The sequence below is a fragment of the Festucalex cinctus genome, chromosome 7 (assembly GCF_051991245.1).
Source record: "Festucalex cinctus isolate MCC-2025b chromosome 7, RoL_Fcin_1.0, whole genome shotgun sequence".
In the NCBI taxonomy this organism is placed as follows: domain Eukaryota; kingdom Metazoa; phylum Chordata; class Actinopteri; order Syngnathiformes; family Syngnathidae; genus Festucalex; species Festucalex cinctus.
The window spans coordinates 5,152,358-5,173,793 of NC_135417.1; the positions used below are offsets into that span (position 1 = coordinate 5,152,358).

The following is a 21,436-nucleotide window of genomic DNA, read 5'->3' on the forward strand; positions in this document are numbered from 1 at the left end:
TAAAGCGTTAAAGCTTTAACCCGAGTCACTACCAATACAAAGTACAAAATAAACACCAATCACTGGTTAACTCATTGACGGAAAAAGACGTCAAATAATGCATTTTTGCTGGGCTGGCAGTGAATGTTTTAAACACAATGTGCCAATATATTTTGTGATTATATTGCAGCAGCCTTTTTTCCCTTTTTCTTTTTTTAAGGCAAATTTTGCTTCAAAATCCGTCAATTTTGGTTACATCTCATCTTAACTCATTGACTGCCATTGACGGAAAAAGACGTCAAATAATGCATTTTTGCTGGGCTGGCAGTGAATGTGTTAATAAACATCAATCAGGGGGGAAATTTTTGTGTGCTGAGAGGTTTGGATCCCAAAGGCGCAGACACAAATAAGATTTTATCTATTTATTCATATCGAGAGGCAGAAACTCAGAGATGCAGTACACAGGAACAGGTGGACAATAATCCGGCAAAACACACACAATTCTCAGACCCTTAAATAGACAGTCAATCAATCTCATTGGTTGTGGCGAGACATGTGAGTACCAGTACTGACATGGAATTCTCTGATTGGCTGTTGACTCCGAAATTACAGATAATTCCCGACAACAAACATCATATAGCATAAAAGATCCTTGACATACATCATATAGCCTAAAACTAGTTGAAACTGGATACAGTTACATCAATACCAAAACAGACACGTAACGGGTCGTGAACTCTGGCGCACAGTCATGAACTCTACTCAAACTCAACCCAGGCGTGACCCCACACATGAGACAAGACCCAAAATTTACTCCTGCATGACAGAAATGCTTTTGTAATAAACTTTAATGTAAAATTATGATGAATCAGATTAGTCGATTGAATAAATCGATCAATAGATTAATTAAAATGTTTTGATAAAGACAGCACTAGACATAATATTTCACTCGGGGTAAACAGTACCGCACAGTCATAGTCATGCTTTACCTAATTAATAGCCCGTCTACGAGTTAAAGAATGATGACACACATCACACCTAAAGGTCGAACAGACAATTTGTCTTGCGTGACAGACGACGAACAAAATGCATGTGAACTGTAAGAAAAAGCTTCCTCTGCCGGGGTCAGATACTGGCAGGAGAAAATGTCAAGATACGCTTTGCTTTCCTTTGACCTTTTTCAAAGTCGGACGCACACCGCGGACCATTTAAAAGCTCGTGCCAAGCACCAGCTGTTGATAGCAGATAGAAAACACATTCCCTGTACAGTAACAGCACAAACCTTCAAATGAAATATGACAAGCATTAGAGCCAAGGGAGAGCAAGGTATTGCATTATTCAAGATCAATTAGGACTGGATGAAAATACGGTGGAACGTCTAGTCGACAAACATTCGATGATGCTGGCCGACTTCCAAGTGGTTCACGTTGATGAGAATTCATTTGTTGCCATTTAAAGCCTTCATTAACTGTACACACAATATTACTGTTTAACTCAGTGATAGCCATTTTCAGACCCTCCGTTACCCTATAATTGTAAAAAAAATTTTTTTACTGTTTCTTACGTTACCCCCAAATCGCAGGGATTATATTCTAGATCACCACCACGTTTGTTTAACATTAATGGCACTTAATTTTTAGTCTTTACCCTTAACAAACAAAACAAATAATACAAACACATAATTTATTGAGAGAGAGCAAGAGCGTAAACGTGTACCGATGCCTCTGTGTTTATAGTGTTGTAAACTAACTACCTTAACCTATAATCTCACAATGTACAATAAATAATCATGCCCACATTATAAAATGAAACCTACCAGCGTTGCTTTCTGTAGCATTTACAGATTAATGAGGATGACATTAAGTAGTTTTCAGTACAAATGTGATTAATTATGCCAGTGGCTGCCACTTTGAGAGGCCCTAGAGAAGAAATTAATTAGAAATAATTCAACTGAAAATTAGAATGGACTATTATTATACTTTTTTTTAGCTAATCTTTGAAAGACCTGCCCAATCTATGGTTTGAAATAATCAAATGGGCTATTAAGCACAAACTTTGCCCGCCCCTGATGTAGAGGAATTGCAAACATGTTTGTCACTAGTTTGATTATATCTATTAAAAGTTAAAATATGTTAAAGAGGAAGTCAAGTGGAAAGTGTTCTTTACAATATGTTCTACGTGTCTAAACACGCCATTCTGATTAATATCGCGTTTGTGGAATATGAATTAATCAGTAAAATCCACCTTGTTTCAATCCATCTAAGGGGGCGGCCATTTTGCTTCTTGCTGTCGACTGAAAATGACATCAGAGTTGCTCAGGGTTCCGGTAACAACCAAGCACGGCTCACATGTTTTCTGAGTTTGGTCATGTGACATTTAAAAGTCAAACCCTGATTGGTCATTACCTGAGCAACTATGATGTCATTTTTAGTTGACAGCAAGTGGCAAAATGGCTGCCCCAGGGGGTGGATAAAAATAGGAGGAATTGAATGAATTGATTTGAACACATTATTGTAAAGAACATGTTTTACTTGACTTCTTTTAATGTCGAAAAACCCAACACGACCCATTTAAACAGTTTGCTTTGAGTTGTTCCTCCCTTTTAGCTATTGCTACTAATGCTTCTCAAGGTTTCCTTTGGGCTGAGGAGTGATGTGTGTAATCTTACTGCCTGTAAGGATTAATCAAGAGGGATTTTCCCCAAGGGGAGACCTAGCACAGAAACTACAGTAACCGTAAACAGCATTTTCTATGTTTAGCCTACAGTAACATCCTCTCTTATTTCTCTGGACTGAAAAAGGAAGTAAATGTGTTTAAAAGGGTAAACAGAAAGCGAAGTGACTAACTTGAATCGCAAAGCTTCTATCAAGGGCTGTTTATCCTCTCCAGTGTGTCAATTGAGGACTAAAGAGCAATATAACCCCGGTTAGAAGCGCACACTCGCCTCCTGGTATCAGAAATTAAAGCTAGCTCATTTCTGAGCTGCAGCGTAGCTCGTTTCATGTGAGCGGTCCCATTTGGACCGTCGTGGTTGAGATTGAGTGTTGTGATCATCAGTCCTGTGTCAGCGTGTGGGTTGAACCGGCGGGCCCATAAATGTAGTGCCAAACATGCCAGAGATGTTACTCAACGAGACGCGTGAAGGGAAGCGTCTGTTTGATAACCCAGCTGACCCACCCGCCCCCACTGGCTGCCCTCGTCCTTGTCTAGCGTGCGCTAAAAAGCAAAGGGACGGTTGCTTCTTGGGTGTTTACATCTCTAATCGACCATTTTTGCCTCTTTGCTGCAAACGTAATCATAGCAAAGCCATTATTCTCACCAAACAAATGGCATAAAAGAAAAGCTGGCAGGCTAATAATTAGAATTGAACAGCTGGCAGAAAACATCAGGAATGACTAAACAGAACCTGAACAGGGCGGCCGGCGACTGTGGTGGGAACAGAAAGAAAACTAATCATAGGGCACGGAAAATGTGTGAGGACATGAGGGAGGGTCGGAAGGCAATTATTGCAGCTACAGTATAGCCAGCTGTGCGAACAGGGGAGGGAGGGGGCCGGAATCAACTAAATAAACCAGGAGGGAAATAAATCACAATGCTAAATAGTAAATACTATTGACTCATTTGTTAATACAAGACAAGGCATCAGTTTTTCTGCAGGACAAAAATACACATACCTTCAGTGCTTGCCTGCTCCTTAGCAGGATTGTTATAGTTTTGGAATGTTCACTATAGTTCTTATTTCGTTTTGAGTTTATAAATGTAGTTTTAATTAGCTTTCATTTTCATTAGTGATGTGCTTCTCGGGTCGAATCCCTGAAGCGTGTGCCGAGTAATGCAGATGAGTGGTTCATGAACGGCGTGTCAATGCGTGTGTTGATGACGTACATGGTGACGTTTGAAGCCCCACGAAGCAGGTGTACCACGTGACTGATTCAGGAAATGATTCGCTAGGTTTGAGTGTAGTTCGAAATAAAAGCGGCAAAGAAACGCTATGGATTCCCCTTCACTTTTTGTGTTTTCGGGTCCCTTATTGCGCTACTTTTTTTGCTTTTGGCATTCGATTTGACGAGCCTCTTTTTGCGATGGAACCAGCAAGAAAGAGATTTTCCCTTGTTTAGGAGCACTTTGAGCAGATCTCACCTCAGAAGGTAATGCACTGCAATTACGGTACTATTTTAACAGATTCCAATAATAAAATAAAATAAAATGTGACAACACATAAAATTCACATTTTTCTGTTCACAGTTGAAAGTCCCCTTCAGTACTGGGAATCACAGAAATATACGCGTCCAATTCTATACAAACTTGCTATCTCATATCGATGCACCCCTGCTTCATCAGTACCATGTGAAAGAGTTTTTTTCCAAAGCAGGTGAAATTCTCTGCAAAAAAAAGAAACCGCCTGAGTCCAAAAACTTCGGGAAAAATAGTTTTGAAATAAAAACGAATAAGCACTTTATTTTACCTCCTTATTTCACATTTTCACTTGTTGCATAAGCACAAACATAGACAAAGTAACACAGAACAATTCATGTTAAAACACTCTTCAAATATATATTCTTTTGTATTTAGAGCATGATTTACACCCCACCATTTTATTGCATGCACCAAGCATGTTATACATTTTTCTGTCCACATGATGGCGTAGTCGAGGAAATGAATCATCTTGAAGCCCCTACGTGTGTGTGAAGCATTTCACTGCAGGGCTTCACTGCTTTACGGGGCTTCATTTTGCCATCACTAATTTTCATAGTAAAATGAAAAAAGCAACACAATTCTTACCTCGTGTTGTTTCAGCTGAGTTAAAAAAAAAACAAACAACAAAAAAAAACACGCAAGGTAAACGATGGGAGCCAAAAGTCAAACACGCAAATTTGTCGCCTAGGAGGTGATGTCATCTGAAGGTGCTTTTCTATTGGCAGCTGCTAGATGACGTCACTTCCATGTGACACACTTTCAAAACATTCTTATTCCGGTGTCGGCGTAAGATGTGATTGGGCTGCCAGATCGTATCGGGGTCACCTAACGAAACGTACCGCTACAGGATTGGTTGGAAATTATCCAGTTGATGTCAAACATTGGAAAGAAAATATTAAAGATGTCATTTAAATAACAAAATGTACGGACTGAAATTGTAAAAACGTAAACAAACCTAAGAATATAAACGCAAAATATATTGAATAAATAATAAAATAGACCTTTTTAAAATTTTAAAAGTTTCCAACTGTATCATTGTTCATGTATCTATGACAGCTTTCTTGTGTTGGTGGATGATTTAACTCCCAAAAAGAGACCAAATTACCCAATTTTGTTTCTTCATTGTATGAAGACACAAAGGATCTATTTTTTAGCCGGACCATCACCAAAAGAGATATTGTACTTTCAGTTCTGTAGGTTGCGCCATTCTTCTGCTTCTGTGTATTCTTTTAAAGGTCACGTCATAGAGTGACAGTACTACACATACTGTACATTTGGGAATTCATTTCTCTTCCACTCACATAAACAATTACTGCGAATGCATTAAATAGCAAAGTATCATCTTAAGCCATTGTTGTTGTTTTTTTACGGGTTGATTGCCTCGAGATTATAAATGTTGCTGTTGCATGAATTGATCAATTACAACACGAGCCAGTGTTTCATGTGGCTGAACAGCTGTAGCATTGATTAAATATTGACTAATATGGTCCATTAAGAGCCTCTAGTTTTTTTTGTGCATGCACAAAAACGTATTTGACGCCAAGCCGATAACTCACAAACAAGTACAAGGTAGAAGAGTGAAAAAAAACAACAACACCACCACCATCATTCACAAACTTCAAATCAGAATCCACCATGATGATTGTTGCTCTATTATTGGCTTAGAAAACCTTGTTAAATATTTCATCAGCCTGGCTAGTGGCAGGTAATTTCATTACTCCTGTGGGTTGGTCAGGTAATTTCATGGAGGTGACTGCCAAGTGACACTGCGTGCACTCATGGCGCGGCGAACGCAGCCCACTGGCCACGCAAAGGCACCCCCGGCTTTTAAAGGGCAGCGGGAAGAGGAACGGCTCAATAAAGAAGTTCGGAATTGAGCGGGAACGGCATTGAGGAATTTGTGGACTCGTTCTAACAGACTCACAAAAGTTTAATGTCAACTGTTAGGCGCAAACAAGCATGATATGGAACCATTCAGCATTATTGGGTCATGCTTCATTTACATACGTTTGACCAATGATATTACAAATGAGATTGACACAGAGACCTTTGACCTTTTACCAGCAGTTGTTAGGCCGTATGGTCAAATAAGCAAAATAAAAAGTAAAAGCTTTGCAAATGTAAACATTATGAAAGAAAAAAAACTGCGGAAATGATTTGATATAGTTGCTTTACATGAGTTCTTAAAGCAGATACAAATGCGTGTAATAACTTTTTAAAAGGAGGGAGCAACCTGATTACCACAAGCCTGAGATGCTATATCAGGAAGTAAATATTAGAAATTATTTCAATAAACGGGTAAATGATCAACCGAACGAACAGAGCAGACCAAACTGCTGGAATCAATAATAGAAACAAAACTCCCGATATTTAGGATGTTGATGATCCATATAGTTACACTAGAACACCCATAAGGAACAAAAAATGGAGAGTATTTTTTTTTATTTGTCTCCACAATGACTTAAGGGGACTTAAGAATCCCAAAAACGTATAAATACGTTTTTTTAATACTTTGCATCTCACTCCCAAAAACGTATTTATACGTTTTGCTTTTTGTTTTTTTATGCTAGAGCATAGAAGGCTTTGATGCAGCTTCTGACCTGAAGAAGTCACTTATAGCAATGGTAGTTATTACAAAAAACAGCAAGCAGGTGGCAGTAGAGTATAAGAGATCAACCAGTGCCATGTTGCAACAAGCTCTTTTTCCCCGGTGTTTTCAACAGGTTTGTGAATAATGATGAGACTTGCGAATTACTGCAAAACAGAAACATATACAAATATACTTACTTTTCCTTTTTTTGAGAGAGAGAGACTCCAATCTTTCTTTTGGTAGTTTTTTTGTTTTTGTTTGTTTGTTTGTTTGTTTTTTATAGCTATAGAACACAATATTCTGTGGGCCTTGTAAAATCAGTTAAAATCCAGTAAAACAGCGAAGGGAATTGTTTCGGTGAAAATGGATGAATGAGTTAATTATCATTGTGCAATTTTTAATTAGACTTAAAGGCAGAACGTTACATCCTTGTTTTCTTTTCATGTTCCCTTTAAATAATTCCGCCTCTATTTATTTGGTTATAAGCAAGTCTGAAGCCAACTTTTTTTTGTGTGTCATCTTGGTTGGTGTCACGCATGATGATGAGCCTTTTTCATATTATCAAAAAATAAACATGCAACCTTAAGATGCGTAATATAGCTGAAATAATAGAAGCCAATGAGATAAGATGGAACAGCAAGCAAATGTGGGAGTGTCCCAAATGTTTCAACTGTTGCAGTTTTCTGTGATGTTCCAAAAAATGTGTACAAGATGACATCACAATAAAAGCCTGGGTTGCGCAACATCCATCCATTTTCTATCGCGCTTGACCTCATTAGCGTTACTGGTTATAGCTGGAACCTACCCGAGCCGACGCTCAGTAACCCAACAATACATGTTTTTGGAATGTGGACACACCACACAGGTAGCCCGAAGGTTCAAAAGCCAGGACTGCGAGGCAGATATGCTAACCACTGGAGCACCATTTCACTCCTATTCATTTATGACGGCATTTCACCATAATAGTCGTTTGAGTTTTGTTTTTAAAGTCAATGTGATTTGTAATATAGCAGGAACAATGTTTAATATTATTCCAAAAATGTGTTTGTGCAAATAAAAGCATGCACCCTGATATATATGCCGCCCCCGTCAGCAGTTAAGTATGCAACAAATATAAATAAAAAGCCCCTAGGCTAGCATTTGAGGAAATATAAAAGTAATATATCGGAATCTGGATATGATAACGGCCTTGTAAAACTACAATGGCAGGCTAATCTAAACGAGTGCAATAATACACAGTACACTATTGTATAGATACAATAAAGGAACTATGTCTCCACTGAAAATCAAGCAAAAACTAAAAAAAAAAAAAAAAAAAAAAATCACATTTAAGAGTGCTTCACATTTTCTACATTGGTATTTACTAGGGGTGGGACGATACGGGTAAACCACGATTCGATACTGTGACGATATTTGACACATGATATCGATAATATCACGATACACGATATCTATGATTTTTGATATATTGTCAAAAAAAAATTAGGAATATATTACGATATGTGACTGAAAAAGCCAAACAAATGCCCATAAAAAGGAAAATGTCTAATTATGCATTTATTTAATGCCAAAACTTTCACAATATACATAGTTCTGCATTGTGCCTCATTGCCTCTTAGCCTTTTAACTATAAACATTGTAAAGTGAGACAAATTAAAGTCATAAACATTTATAACATAACACTGCACAACTTGGACACATGACATCGATATCTACTGTCAGTGTATCGATAATTTATTGCAACAGAGAGCACAACAATATATTGCGATATCGATTTTTTTCCCACCCCTAGTATTTACAGGCTTCTTCCAAAATAGATGTTTTTTTAAAGAGTTTATTCATTTTTAAACAGAGAAATTGTATGTACATACTGCGTTGGTCAGATAATAAGCTGTGCCTCAGTGGTTTCCTCCGAACAAATCTGGTATACATGCCATAGAGCTCAATCTTTGTCTTGTCAGACTGCAGAATTTTATCACTCAAAAACTGGATTTCAAATCCAAAATAGAAACTCAAAGTTTTCCACTTTGAAGTAATCTCCCTTGAGCGTAATCGCCTCTTCTCACGCACTGAACGAAGCAAATATCGCTGGATCTGAAAGCACATATTGTTCACACTGGAGGGAAAACCAACAGTATTTTGTAGTTTGGGGTTGAAATATAGCTTTTGTCACAAGTCCTGGAACTTACCAATTCATATTCTATATTTAACTCATTCACTCCCAGCCATTTTCACAGAAGCAGTCCCGTTCGCTCCCGGCTGTTTTACTGGATTTTGACTGATTTTGCAAGGCCCACAGAATATTATGTTCTATTGCTATAAAAGCATGGAACCTATCAAAAGAAAGATTAAAGTCTCTTCTTTCATCAGGAAAAAAAAAGTATGTTTCTATCTGTTTCCGTTTTGCAGCAATTAGCATTAGAAGAGAGCTAAGTTTCATCAGTTTTCACAAATCTATTTAAAATTGTAAGTAATTGAGATTTTTTTCTACATGGCCCTGGTTGATCTCCTTTGCTCTGCTGTCACCTGCTGGCCGTTTGTGCAATAACTACCATTTCTGCTTTATTTATGCTCTAGCATAAAAAACAAAAAAATCAAAAAACGTATAAATACGTCTTTGGGACACTTAGAACATAAAAAAACGTATTTATACATTATTGGTACTAAATGAGTTAATTTGTCGAAGTCATTTTTGAAATGTTTACACAAAAATATAAATCGCTATTTTAAAAAAAATGTATAATTCTTAATCTTAAGACATATTGTACATTATACGTGGTCAATTATGCTTTCTAGATAGAATCGTGATGGAGGGAGGGGAGAGCAAGGGATGAGAGAGGGAGAGCGAGAGACGGAGGAGAGAGAGAGAGTACCACGCGCTGTGACAATTTTACTCTCAGTCTCAGTAGTCCACCGTTCTCACCGTGTACAAAAAAAATCTCCCTGCTTTAAAAAAAAAAAGAAAACAAAACAAAACAAAGAACATACATATCGTTTGTTTTTTGCGATGGAGTTTCCCACTTTCCCTCCGGGTGACATGTATGCGTCGTTACCTCCCTTCAACGTCACCCTCCGCGACGCGCTCCTGCTCGGACCGCCGTTGGGCGTCGGGTCCAACTGGACCAACGGAACCGACGTGGTCAACGGGAACAGCAGCGTGTCCGCGGGTCGTGACACCGCGAGGGTCGTCATCGCCGTGTGCATCACCGCTCTCTACTCGCTCATCTGCGTGGTGGGACTCTTGGGCAACGTCCTCGTCATGTACGGCGTGGTCAGGTAAGAAAGTGTCATGTTGTCTGCAATAACAACAACAATAATAATAATCAGATAATGGATGAATGATGATGACGATGATAATAATAATAATAATAATAATAACACCGTAAGAATACTGAGCTAATTGGGGAGCTGCCTTTATTTCACGTAAAAATTTTTTTTATAATAATAAAAATAAATAAATAAAAATATAATAAAAAGTAGCCTATATAGCAGCCTACTCACTGTTGTAATTTTGACGCTGTGGTTGATGGAACATATACAAATATACTTACAAAAAACTATTAAAAAAAAAAAAAAAAAAAAAAAGTTCAGCAGTACTATCTTTTTATTATTATTATTATTACTACTACTAGACATTGACTGGTATAGCTTGACTGATTGTGCATAAAAGTAGGCCAATATTTAAAAAAAACAAATACTACCATAATAATGCAATTGATAGACACTAAAGTATTACCATTCCTAGTCAATAAATGACATTATTACACATAATTTGCAAAGCAGTTTTCTTAACACTTAAAGTCAATTACGGACAAAATGGATAATAACAGTACTAATTATGTCTTTTCTCTTTCTTAAATTAGTGCCAGAGTAACACATACCACATATTGTTAATACTCACCAGGAGGGAGGGAGTGCAATTTCCAGCTGTGCCTTTCACTAAAACCTCCCCATGGCACAATTTTTTTCCTCATGAGGATGTTTTCGTCAAATCGATGTTTTTATTTGCACGGCTAACGCACCGTGATCAATCACTCCTATGGCTGGGGATGGTATTGATTTGTTTGGTCAGACGTTGCAGCTCATATGCATGGAGCAGTTGCAGTCAACGTCATGAAGAAAGAGCCTATACCACACACACACACGCCGCAGAAAATAAAAAGGAATAACGCTCCAAACGGCACATGAGAGAGGAGAATTCTGCGCAGGAGTCATTTTATACAAGTGCGCTTTTAATGGAGGTTACAGTCATTGTGGCAGAACAGAGGCTTTCATGCAGTCGTAACACCATCACAGCTTTGCGCATCTAAAAAGGTTTTATTATCCCAGGCAAAACTGCGTATCATTGGGCTGAGAGAGGAAATGAGGTTAAAATCCATACAGTAGTTTGGTTTCTAACCTCGTTAGGTTTTAATGGCAATCAGGAGCCGACCGCAGCAGACATAACAAACCCCGTCCACTTTGCGAGTCTCAACGCGCTCACAGGGCTTCGCTCCTCGCTAGGTACACCAAGATGAAGACTGCCACCAACATCTACATCTTCAACCTGGCCCTGGCGGACGCCCTGGCCACCAGCACCTTGCCCTTCCAGAGCGCCAATTACCTCATGAGCACGTGGCCGTTCGGCCAGCTGCTGTGCAAAGTGGTCATCGCCATCGACTACTACAACATGTTCACCAGCATCTTCACGCTCACCATGATGAGCGTGGACCGCTACGTGGCCGTCTGCCATCCCGTCAAGGCCCTGGACTTCCGCACGCCGGCCAAGGCCAAGATCATCAACATCTGCATCTGGATTCTCTCTTCAGTTATTGCAGTACCTGTTATGATCATGGCGGTTACCAGGGTGACGGGAAAAGGTGAGGAGCTACAGATGCATTGTTGGAGATGAAGCAATTCATCCCGCCAGACAGCTTCCAGTTATGATATGTTTGTTGTTCCAATTACAGTGGGGGGATAACTGCACGAATAGTGAAAGACTGCTAGGAAATGATGCCCAGACAATTCGGCAGGGTCAACATTTGTTTTCAAATTGCCTATTTTAATACAGTAGTTAAAGGCCCAGTCTGCCGGTTTTACTAAGGAAAATGCACTTTTAAAATACAGGATTTAAACAAACAAACTACTTCTCAATTTACAGATCTGGGTTTCTCTTAACGTATGGTGGTGATTTTGTCCTAAACCCCCACCCCCCAGCCTGTATTTTGCCATTTTGGGTTTGTTTTGTAAACGGCGGGATGTTTCTGTGGAAAGACAGTGTTTACACCCCTCCAGCCAATCGCAGAGTGGGGGCGTGTGTCGCAAACGGGGCCGGGCGAATTTGTCGCCTGCGTGACGTCACTCCCGCGGCAATTTGAAAGCACGCACGGATCTTTTTTTTTCACACTCACTCACTCACTCACTCACTCACTCACTCACTCACTCACTCACTCACTCACTCACTCACTCACTCACTCACTCACTCACTCACAGAAGCTTACATGTGTGCTGTTTACAAAACAAACAAAATGGCAAAATACAGGCTGTGGGGGTTTAGGACAAAATCACCACCACACGTTAAGAGAAACCCAGATCTGTAAATTGAGAAGTAGTTTGTTTGTTTAAATCCTGTGTTTAAAAAGTGCATTTTCCTGAGTGAAACCGGCAGACTGGGCCTTTAAACAATACTGTATATCACAAAACTGCAATCCTAAAAGATATCATTTCAAACTCATCTAGCAAGATTTCCAGTCCTGAAGTCTTCTTGACACGCTCCATTCTGTGGTCCCGCCCCTCACCACATACACAATGATTGGGTTTGCAGACATCTTGCTCAAAGACCATTTTGTGGCATCTTGGTGCCAAGGAGCTGTGTTGAATTAAGCTGAGGAGTTTCATTCAGACAAAAATAGTCCTTCGGCAAAATTGTGGCATCTATAACACATACTCCTCTGAATCTGCGCAAAGTACTTCATTGCTCATGCATGGCTCCGTGGTAGAGTGGTAGTCTCCCATCCGTGAGGTTGTGGGTTCAATCCTGTTAAAGTGCGCTTTGGGCACCATATGGTATCGGTTAAAGCAGCGCAGTCAGCGGTTGGGCTATCCTTCACGCACTTCCGCTTCAGGCCAAATCTTCCTCACTCACTTTGTTTTGAAGACCAGTGAAGCGTCTCAAACTTTGTTGCTCACTAGCGCAATCAGACTCAGTTGGGCTTAATGACAACATAATTGAAGCTTCTGAAATAATTGCATTCATTAGCCAGGGTTCAGTACTTGGCTTATTAAAACAGAGTCACATGATTGCAGTGTATGGATTGGCTGGAATACAAAACCCTTCATTTGTTCCTGCAACCAGCTTGTTAAATTGCCATTGATACCTCCGTGCACGTTCCCACTTTGTAGCTTATATTATATTTATTTAAGGGGGGGTGAATTTTGTCGGCAGACGGGGGCCGGGCGAATGGCTGGAGGGGTAAACAACTGTCTGTCCACAGAAACGTCCCGCTATTGACAAAATAAACAGAAAATGGCAAAATACAGACTGGGTTTAGGAAAAAATCACCACCACACATTAACAGAAGCCAAGAAGTGAAGATTGAGAAGGAGTTGATGGGTATTGTAGTTAAATAGTGCATTTTCCTGAGTGAAAACGGAAGACCCCACCTTTAAACAAAAAAATCTCACCTGGCAGAGAGACTACGCCACAGCAGTACTAGAAAGTAATAAAGTTCATTTCATTTTTAGCAATGCCAGCAACAGAATTGGAGAAGCAAGGTTTTTCTCATCATCAAAATGATTTGTGATAAATATCTTGTGCCAATGTAAAAACCACCAGTGTCTGCTGTTTGAAAATTGTCCGTCTAGTTACCCCAGTTAGCAAAGCTAACTGGATAGCTAACGTTAGCAAAGCTATGACAGCACAATTTTTGACAGGATTTAAATCAAGTTTACTTTTACTTACAATAAGTACAGAAGTTGAATCAGTACTTTCTCCAGTTTTTTTCCCCCCCTCAGAGTGTGAGTACTGACTTTGAGATACAGTCAGCTTAGTTGTACAAAAACGCCTCTTTTTTTTTTTTTTTCCAGTAGTTTCAGTGGCAGGTGCTTGTGTTGAATTGAGGGAGTAATGAGGCCGTAGAAGCGAACACATTTGAGCTGGGTTATTAAACTTAAATTAGCCTATCCACATGAGCCTCCATTCAACTGCCATCGTTTTCCTCCCCAGGCAACGTGGATTGCAGAATCATATTTCCCAAACCAGAACGGTACTGGGACACCATGACCAAAATCTGCGTGTTCATCTTCGCCTTCCTGGTGCCCGTGCTCGTCATCACCGTTTGCTACGGTCTGATGATCCTGCGGCTAAAGAGCGTCCGTCTCCTCTCCGGGTCCAAAGAGAAGGACAGGAACCTGAGGCGGATCACCCGGATGGTCCTGGTGGTGGTGGCAGCTTTCATTATTTGCTGGACTCCCATACACATCTTCATCATCGTCAAGACCATGGTGAAAATCGACCACAAGAACCTGCTGGTGATGGCGAGCTGGCACCTGTGCATCGCCCTGGGTTACACCAACAGCAGCCTCAACCCGGTCCTGTACGCCTTCCTGGATGAGAACTTCAAGAGGTGCTTCAGGGATTTCTGCCTGCCCTATCGCACACGTACGGAGCAGCACAGCTTCTCCCGTGGCCGCAACAGCACCAGGGAGCCCGTGTCCGTCTGCGCCCCTGCCACCAGAGGCAGAACGCCGGCGTGACTAGGCGTGGACCCAGCGGGGATCCAGGAAGACCTCCAGACCGAAGTCACGCAGTTCTCCACCACAGGAGTGTGAAAGTTGCCGTTTGTTCCGCCACTGCGCAGTTTTGTCTCGAGCTCGTAAGCAAGGCTTTACGTGATGGATCCCTCGTGAAGAGAATCAATGATTGTCTTTCAGGATGCTGAAAAAAATGCCAATGTGTGCCTGTAGATTCTAAACTGGTGAATACAAATGTACTTACAGATGAAAGGCAAATTAAAAGGGGAAAAACATTTACACTTTCAACAGGTATTTAAGAATGCCTGAAACCTGAACATAGAAACTTGTAAAATAAATCATGTATATACAAAACAAAACAAAAAAAAACAAGATACAATTCATTTGTACTCCAAAATCTTGCTTAATGAGAAGAAACTTGAGAAAAAACCTCATATACAAGCCAAAAGTGTCTTCTCAGTCAGTTAAAAAATAAATAAATACATAAAAAATGTATACATCACCTCATTGGCTGTATCACTTATAACAGTTAAAAAAAAAAAATCTTGCTCCGTGATGGTGTCTAAGATAGTGAATAGCTTTGACTCAAGCAAATTTACTTTCCATCAAAAACGATTTTGACACGGACAGTCGCGGCAATCTACTTGAAATTCTCTCGCATTAATTCGTTTTGGTAATTCCGATGAAAATAGATTGAATTAGGGGTGCACTGATCGATCGGCCGGCCTATTAATTGGCCCCAATTTCCTTAATCTTGGGGGATCGGTGATCGGCTCATCCCTTAAAAATAAATCGATCTTTTCCGCCGATCTCATCTCTCTCCTCAGAGGTTTGAAAAGACTAATAGATTAATAGGCTATTATTTTTATTTGAGAGAACCACTTAACTCATTTACTCCCAATAATGTATAAATACGTTTTTTTTAATGTTCTAAGTGTCCCAAAGACATATTTATACGTTTTTATTTATTTATTTATTTTATGCTAGAGCATACAGAAGGCTTTGATGCAGCCTTCCAACTGCAAAGAACGGTTGCAGACATGGTAGTTATTACACAAACGGCCAGCAGGTGGCAGCAGAGTAAAGGAGATCAACCAGGTCCATGTAGAAAAAAAAAAGCTCAATTACTTTGAATTTTAAATAGATTTGTGAAAACTGATGAAACTTAGCTCTCTTCTAATGCTAATTGCTGCAAAACAGAAACAGATAGAAACATACTTTTTTTCCTGATGAAAGAAGAGACTTTAATCTTTCTTTTGATAGGTTCCATGCTTTTATAGCAATAGAACACAATATTCTGTGGGCCTTGCAAAATCAGTCAAAATCCAGTAAAACAGCCGGGAGTGAACGGGATTGCTTCTGTGAAAATGGCTGGGAGTGAATGAGTTAATGTACAGTTAAAACAAACTGTTTCCATTATTTCACACATATTGTTCAATGTTTTTCAATAAAACAAGATTAGGACACTGAAGGTGGCTGCTTATTATGTAAAAAAAAAAATTGGGATCGTGAAAAAAATCGAGATCGGCAGGTCAGACATTTGAAAAGATCGTGGATCGGTGATTGGGCAGAAAATTGTGATCGGTGCACCTCTAGACTGAATCAGATGGGCAACAAATACGCAAGCAGCTGAAAAAAAAAAAGCTTCTGTCTGATCTGTCATTGGTTGCTAGGCAACATCTGTTGGGTGAAACAATATTTGTCATCCATTCATCCATTTTCTGTAGCGCTTGTCTTCATTAGGCTCGTGGGTGAGCTGATCACTTGCAGTGATTTGTGCCCATATAGACCGATTTTGACAAAAATGAAACATTCTCCCGATGCTCTCTCTGGAACAAGCTTTTTTTTTTTCTTTCTTTTTTTTCTCTCTCTCTCGCACCATCTGTTTGATATTGTTTGGATTCGTCCCATATGCGAAATCATGGCTATTTCTCAACGGAGTCTAAATGTGGCCACCATGACAGCACTAGATCACCACTTTTTCCACTTATATGAGTCTCTCTGTTCCTTTAGCTGTACAATGTTCCCGGGTTCAGGCACGTACATTCCAAATGCACTCCAAGCAGTGTTTGAAGAGCAAAAGCTTTTTGATACTTTTCCAGATTTGTCTCCACTGCAGCACATTACTGGGTGCTACATTGTTGCGCGTCGGCTTTAAGAGTGCTTGGAACGTCCGCGCCATATTGGGAGAGAAGCGGAGCTCAGTGTAAACACTCTGCGATGACGGGCTTGTCTCGCACTCCAGTACATCGATCCAAAAGGCGCCAGAGGTCTTGCTTATCCAATTTAGTCACAAACGACTTGTTCAATATTTCAACGACGGAGACCAGAGGTGAAGATGACAACAGCGCAGCCTTGACAAATCATCACCAGATGATTTAGATGTTTTATGACACCGCATTTAAAACGCCTCCTGTTCCCGAGCACACTAATGTGTAAATCTCTTCGACGACAGCTCCCTTCGCAACGGAAGATGCCGCGACAAGGTAGCCAATCCAAGAGCTAAAGTGGACCGAGCGACGTCCATATCAGTGGTTAGTACATCTTGTCTCAGTTTTTGAGGTTGAGGGTTTGAATATGACCAGTGTCCCATTAGAATAAGCGCTTCAGAAAATGGATGGCTGGACCTTTTGTCCATTATCCAGTATATTGAGTGTGCCATGCAGGAGAGACGCCATAATGACAATGAGTCTTTGCCTTTTAAAGAGAGAATCCAGTAACATGAACGCGCTAATGCGTTCCAGGAAATTGCATTCAATTTGCTGTAAATCTATTCCTGTGATGGTAAAGACAGACGTAATCACTTGGTCAATGTTGTACAAAAAAAAAAAAAGTCACTTCTGTGCATCGCCAATGACGGCATAAAACACCTGTAGAAACAAGCGCCGCTCCCGGCATATCTGCCATCGGCTCATTGTTTCCACTCGTCTTGTGGTTGAGCTGCACGTTTTTCCTCGACATTCAGCCGACGCGAAAGCAGGATGCTTTGAAGGAGAAGGCGCAGCAAGCTCACTCAATGACCTCAAACGGGCTTAAAGGAAAGTCATTAGCAACTCAAGGAGAGGCTTCCGATTCGCATTACGTCTGATGGGGGAATTATCCATTAAGGATGACTGGACAATTAAACAAAGAGATTTTTTTTTTTTTTTTTTTTTTTTATAGCACATTTTATGTTAAAATGTGGAACTGGACAATGGTGAGATCTATATTCCAAATGTAAATACAATGACATATAATTCTTTTAGAGCATTTAGTGATGCTGTTTATTTGGTTGCAATGTGCTATCAAGCTGTTGTACTGTTACGCTCTTGTCAGCATATTTACATGTTATAACAATCGATTTTCACTAAAAGGCCATAACATGAGCACTGGGATGAGTAACCAACAATAAATTACAACTTCATTTTCTCCTAATTATTGATTTTTATTTTTTTTGACTGTGGTCGTAACACTCCATGTGTCAAAAACAGTGTTGTGTCACTAAGAATTTGTATTCAGTCGTCACTATGAAAGGAGAGTTTCTATGTTTTTATGTTCTGCAATGATTTTAGCTAAATGACAATTTGAACAGTAATGCCTTAATCAACATTACGTTTTGTTCTTTTGATGTACAGTGGACCCCAAATACTCACGAGCGATATGGACAGCCTGCAAATAGTAAACATCTGCGGATAACTGACTCGTATAACTCGGCGTTACAAACAAATCCTAAACACAATTACAGCATATTGCGTGTACTAGTTCATAGGAATGTTAAAATGGCAACGTGACATAATGCGTACCTGGGCGGTAGATGGCGAGGAGCGAAACCCAGAAATGTTTGCGTGTGGATGTTTTAGCAGGCTAATGAGCATTCTAATAAACTGTTAAGCCCATCTAGGCTATATACCAACGATTTTGTCATTACTTTTCTGTTGGCCTCTGACGCCATCCTAGCATGAAGGAAGTTTGTTAGCTTCGCGCTAGCTAGCTGGTATGACAGAACACAGATGGATTTAAAACGTTAACAGGAGTGAAAAACAAAACAAAACAATGGAGTAAGTTATCGAAGTAAGTAATTAAGTTATTGGTGATTCAACTGCTTTAGCGGATCTTGGTACACTATGTTTTCAAAAAATGAATATGAGGATTGGTAAAGTGCTTTGGACAATGAACATATAGTGGAGATAAAGCGCTATATGCAGTAAGTGCACTCCATTGACCATTTATGTTGTGTTCAAACTGGGTTTAATTTTTTTCTGACTGACGTTTTTCCTGCAATTGCCATTTACCATTTTTCTTAAAAATTGAAAAAATAAATAAATATGAAAAAAGGTAAGGTGATGCTGAACCGTGAGTATGCAGGGGCCACTGCAAATGAATGTATTTTGTTGAAAATGTTTTTGTTTTTTTGTACAAGCTGCTTTAGCAAACTTTGGCTTTATTGTCCAGCGAGGCAGCATAAGTCCGTCGTCTTGTTGAACCACACTAGTAGACTTTGGTTCTTGTGGTAGTTGTCATGGATATTGTTGACACATACACGTACACCCAGGTTTGTGTGATGAAAGTTACACGTATAATCAGTAAATATGATCAGGTATGGATTCGTGTGCACTTGGAAGTGGACATCGTTATTAACAGAAGCACTTGGATGTGTCACGTCCAAAGAGAGAGTGTCAATGTCACTAACCCACTGAAAACACAATTTGTCATTTGTCGGGGATGCTATTGGAGGTGGTGGCCACGAAAACGTCAATAAGAGCCGATGATTTCTATTTTTGGAGGCTGTAAATAGATTCTTCAGTTGTATTACGGCTCATAAGATGCATGTTTGTTCATTTATTTACTTCTAATTATCTTGTTTTGCTGTATCAGGAGCGGGAAAGTGATTTTTATCATTTGTAGGTTACTTCTATTAACTACAACTAACCAACCATGGTTGCCATGGTAATAGCTAATAAAGGAACATGGAATATGTGAGTGTCACGTGACTTTTGTTGGGAATGTCTTTTTTTTTTTTCCCCCACAGAAAATCATTTCGCAAGGATGTGGAAGACATCCGCTGATTAGTAATCATGCATTTTAGCACGCCAATCAGACCTACAGCTGCATTCTTTTTTTTTTTTTTTTTTTGCATAAGAACCGTATGCTCCAATGGATTTGAATCTTACTTGCCCACACATTTGAGAGCGAAAATATCAATCTGTTAGAAGACTGATAATGTCTCTACTGATGGAATAATTAGAAAGAATCGCTCATCGGGACTGCTTTCGGGCTCTTGTGGACGTTTAAATGATTACTTCAATCCACGAGCTGAATAAAAGAGTCTCGCACAAAAGAAAGGCTGCTCAGCAAAATGTCACAATAATCCATCCGAGCAGAGCAGAAGACTAAACGTTATTATGAGGCTGGGGCGAAGGAGCGATTCTTTTCACCCGCCACAGAGAGGCCATTAGTAAATCTGATGAAATATACATGGTGCATGTGTTCAATATGTGCAAAACGAGCAGAAATGTCGCCAAATTAATTGTCAGCAGTTTTTTGCAAATGGGGAAAGAAGTATGGCACGACTATGGTGTGTAGTTCAGTTGGTATCATGACCATAATCATCTTTCCCCATTGAAATGTATAAACACCTGCATTAAGATGAGCGTTAGCAAGGATGTTGAATTAAAGTTGCATAAGTTTGACGAATTATGAAATCATGAATGTTTTGTTACATCACAATGAAAACTTCTACCAAGGTTGAAGTCCACTCCAGGGAACGAACTACACATCTCTTTTGCTGGCTTCGTTCCATCATGACTCACACTCTTTTTCCAACAAGTATTTTATGATATGTGATTAATATAATAGTCGGTCTCGAGTGATTGAGTGGCTGCTGTGCTCACTTTTGTTAGGGTCACATTTGTGAGATTTTTGCATTCAAAAAATGACTTTTGTTCTTGTAACAAGGTGACTTTTGTCTTGAAAGATTACATGATTGTACAATTAAAATGTTTTGTGTAAAAAAAAAAAAAAAAAAAAAGAAGAAGCTACTAACGTTGTGACTTAGCCTGCACATTTTCATGATTTCACTTTCACATGACATTTTTCCATCTGGCCCAAACAGCACTCGGACTCGCCTACTGCCTTTTTAATGGAAATACAGTTAAATAACATGAATTTGTAATGTGTTTGTAATTGAGATTGAAAGTGTTTGTCATTACATAATTGTTCCAACAATATATAACTTGGACTTGGGATATTCAATGTTTCAAAAAAAGTGTGAAGAACAATTCATCCGACAATTAAAACATTACAACTTTAATGTTGGTATACGTTTCTATTCAGTGTGGCCTTTCTTGATGCAAAGGTCCCATTTCTGAGGGCAACTCTTAAAGAGCAGAATAATGAATCAGAAAACTAGCTTATTTTCCAAACAGTTTTCCCCTACAGTGCAATTTCAGTGTCTGATGATTTACAAGTCCCACTTCCACCTGCAAAATGAGTTTGCTTCTTTCTTTAAAGCCTCCGGGTTGGAAGCTTTCTTTCTGATTAGGTATTCAACATACAGTAGAAAGGCACACGCGCATGCATACTGCACAGACGACGCACACCACTGGAGCGAGTTAACTCATTTGCTCCCGATAACGTGTAAATACGTTTTATTTTTATGTTTTAAGTGTCCCAAAGACATATTTATATGTTTTTTTGGTTTTTGTTTGTTTATGCTAGAGCATACAGAAGGCTTTGATGCAGCCTCTCAACTGCAAAGAACGGTTGCAGAAATGGTAGTTATTACACAAATGGCCAGCAGGTGGCTGCAGAGCAAAGGAGATCAACCAGAGCCATATAGAAAAAAAAGCTAAATTACTTACAATTTTGAATAGATTTGTGAAAACTGATGAAACTTAGCTCTCTTCTAATGCTAATTGCTGCAAAACGGAAACAGATAGAAACATACTTTTTTTCCTGACG

General features: G+C 39.5%; 1 protein-coding gene across 1 annotated transcript; it reads left to right on the plus strand.

Moving 5' to 3' along the window:
* Nucleotides 1-9,635: 9,635 nt before the first annotated feature.
* oprd1b (opioid receptor, delta 1b) lies at nucleotides 9,636-20,588 on the plus strand. Its single transcript, XM_077526563.1, has 3 exons — nucleotides 9,636-10,042; nucleotides 11,270-11,625; nucleotides 13,971-20,588. Exons 1-3 carry the CDS (start codon nucleotides 9,774-9,776, stop codon nucleotides 14,498-14,500), a joined length of 1,155 nt encoding a protein of 384 aa, XP_077382689.1. The 5' UTR covers nucleotides 9,636-9,773; the 3' UTR covers nucleotides 14,501-20,588.
* The last annotated feature ends 848 nt before the right edge of the window (nucleotides 20,589-21,436 follow it).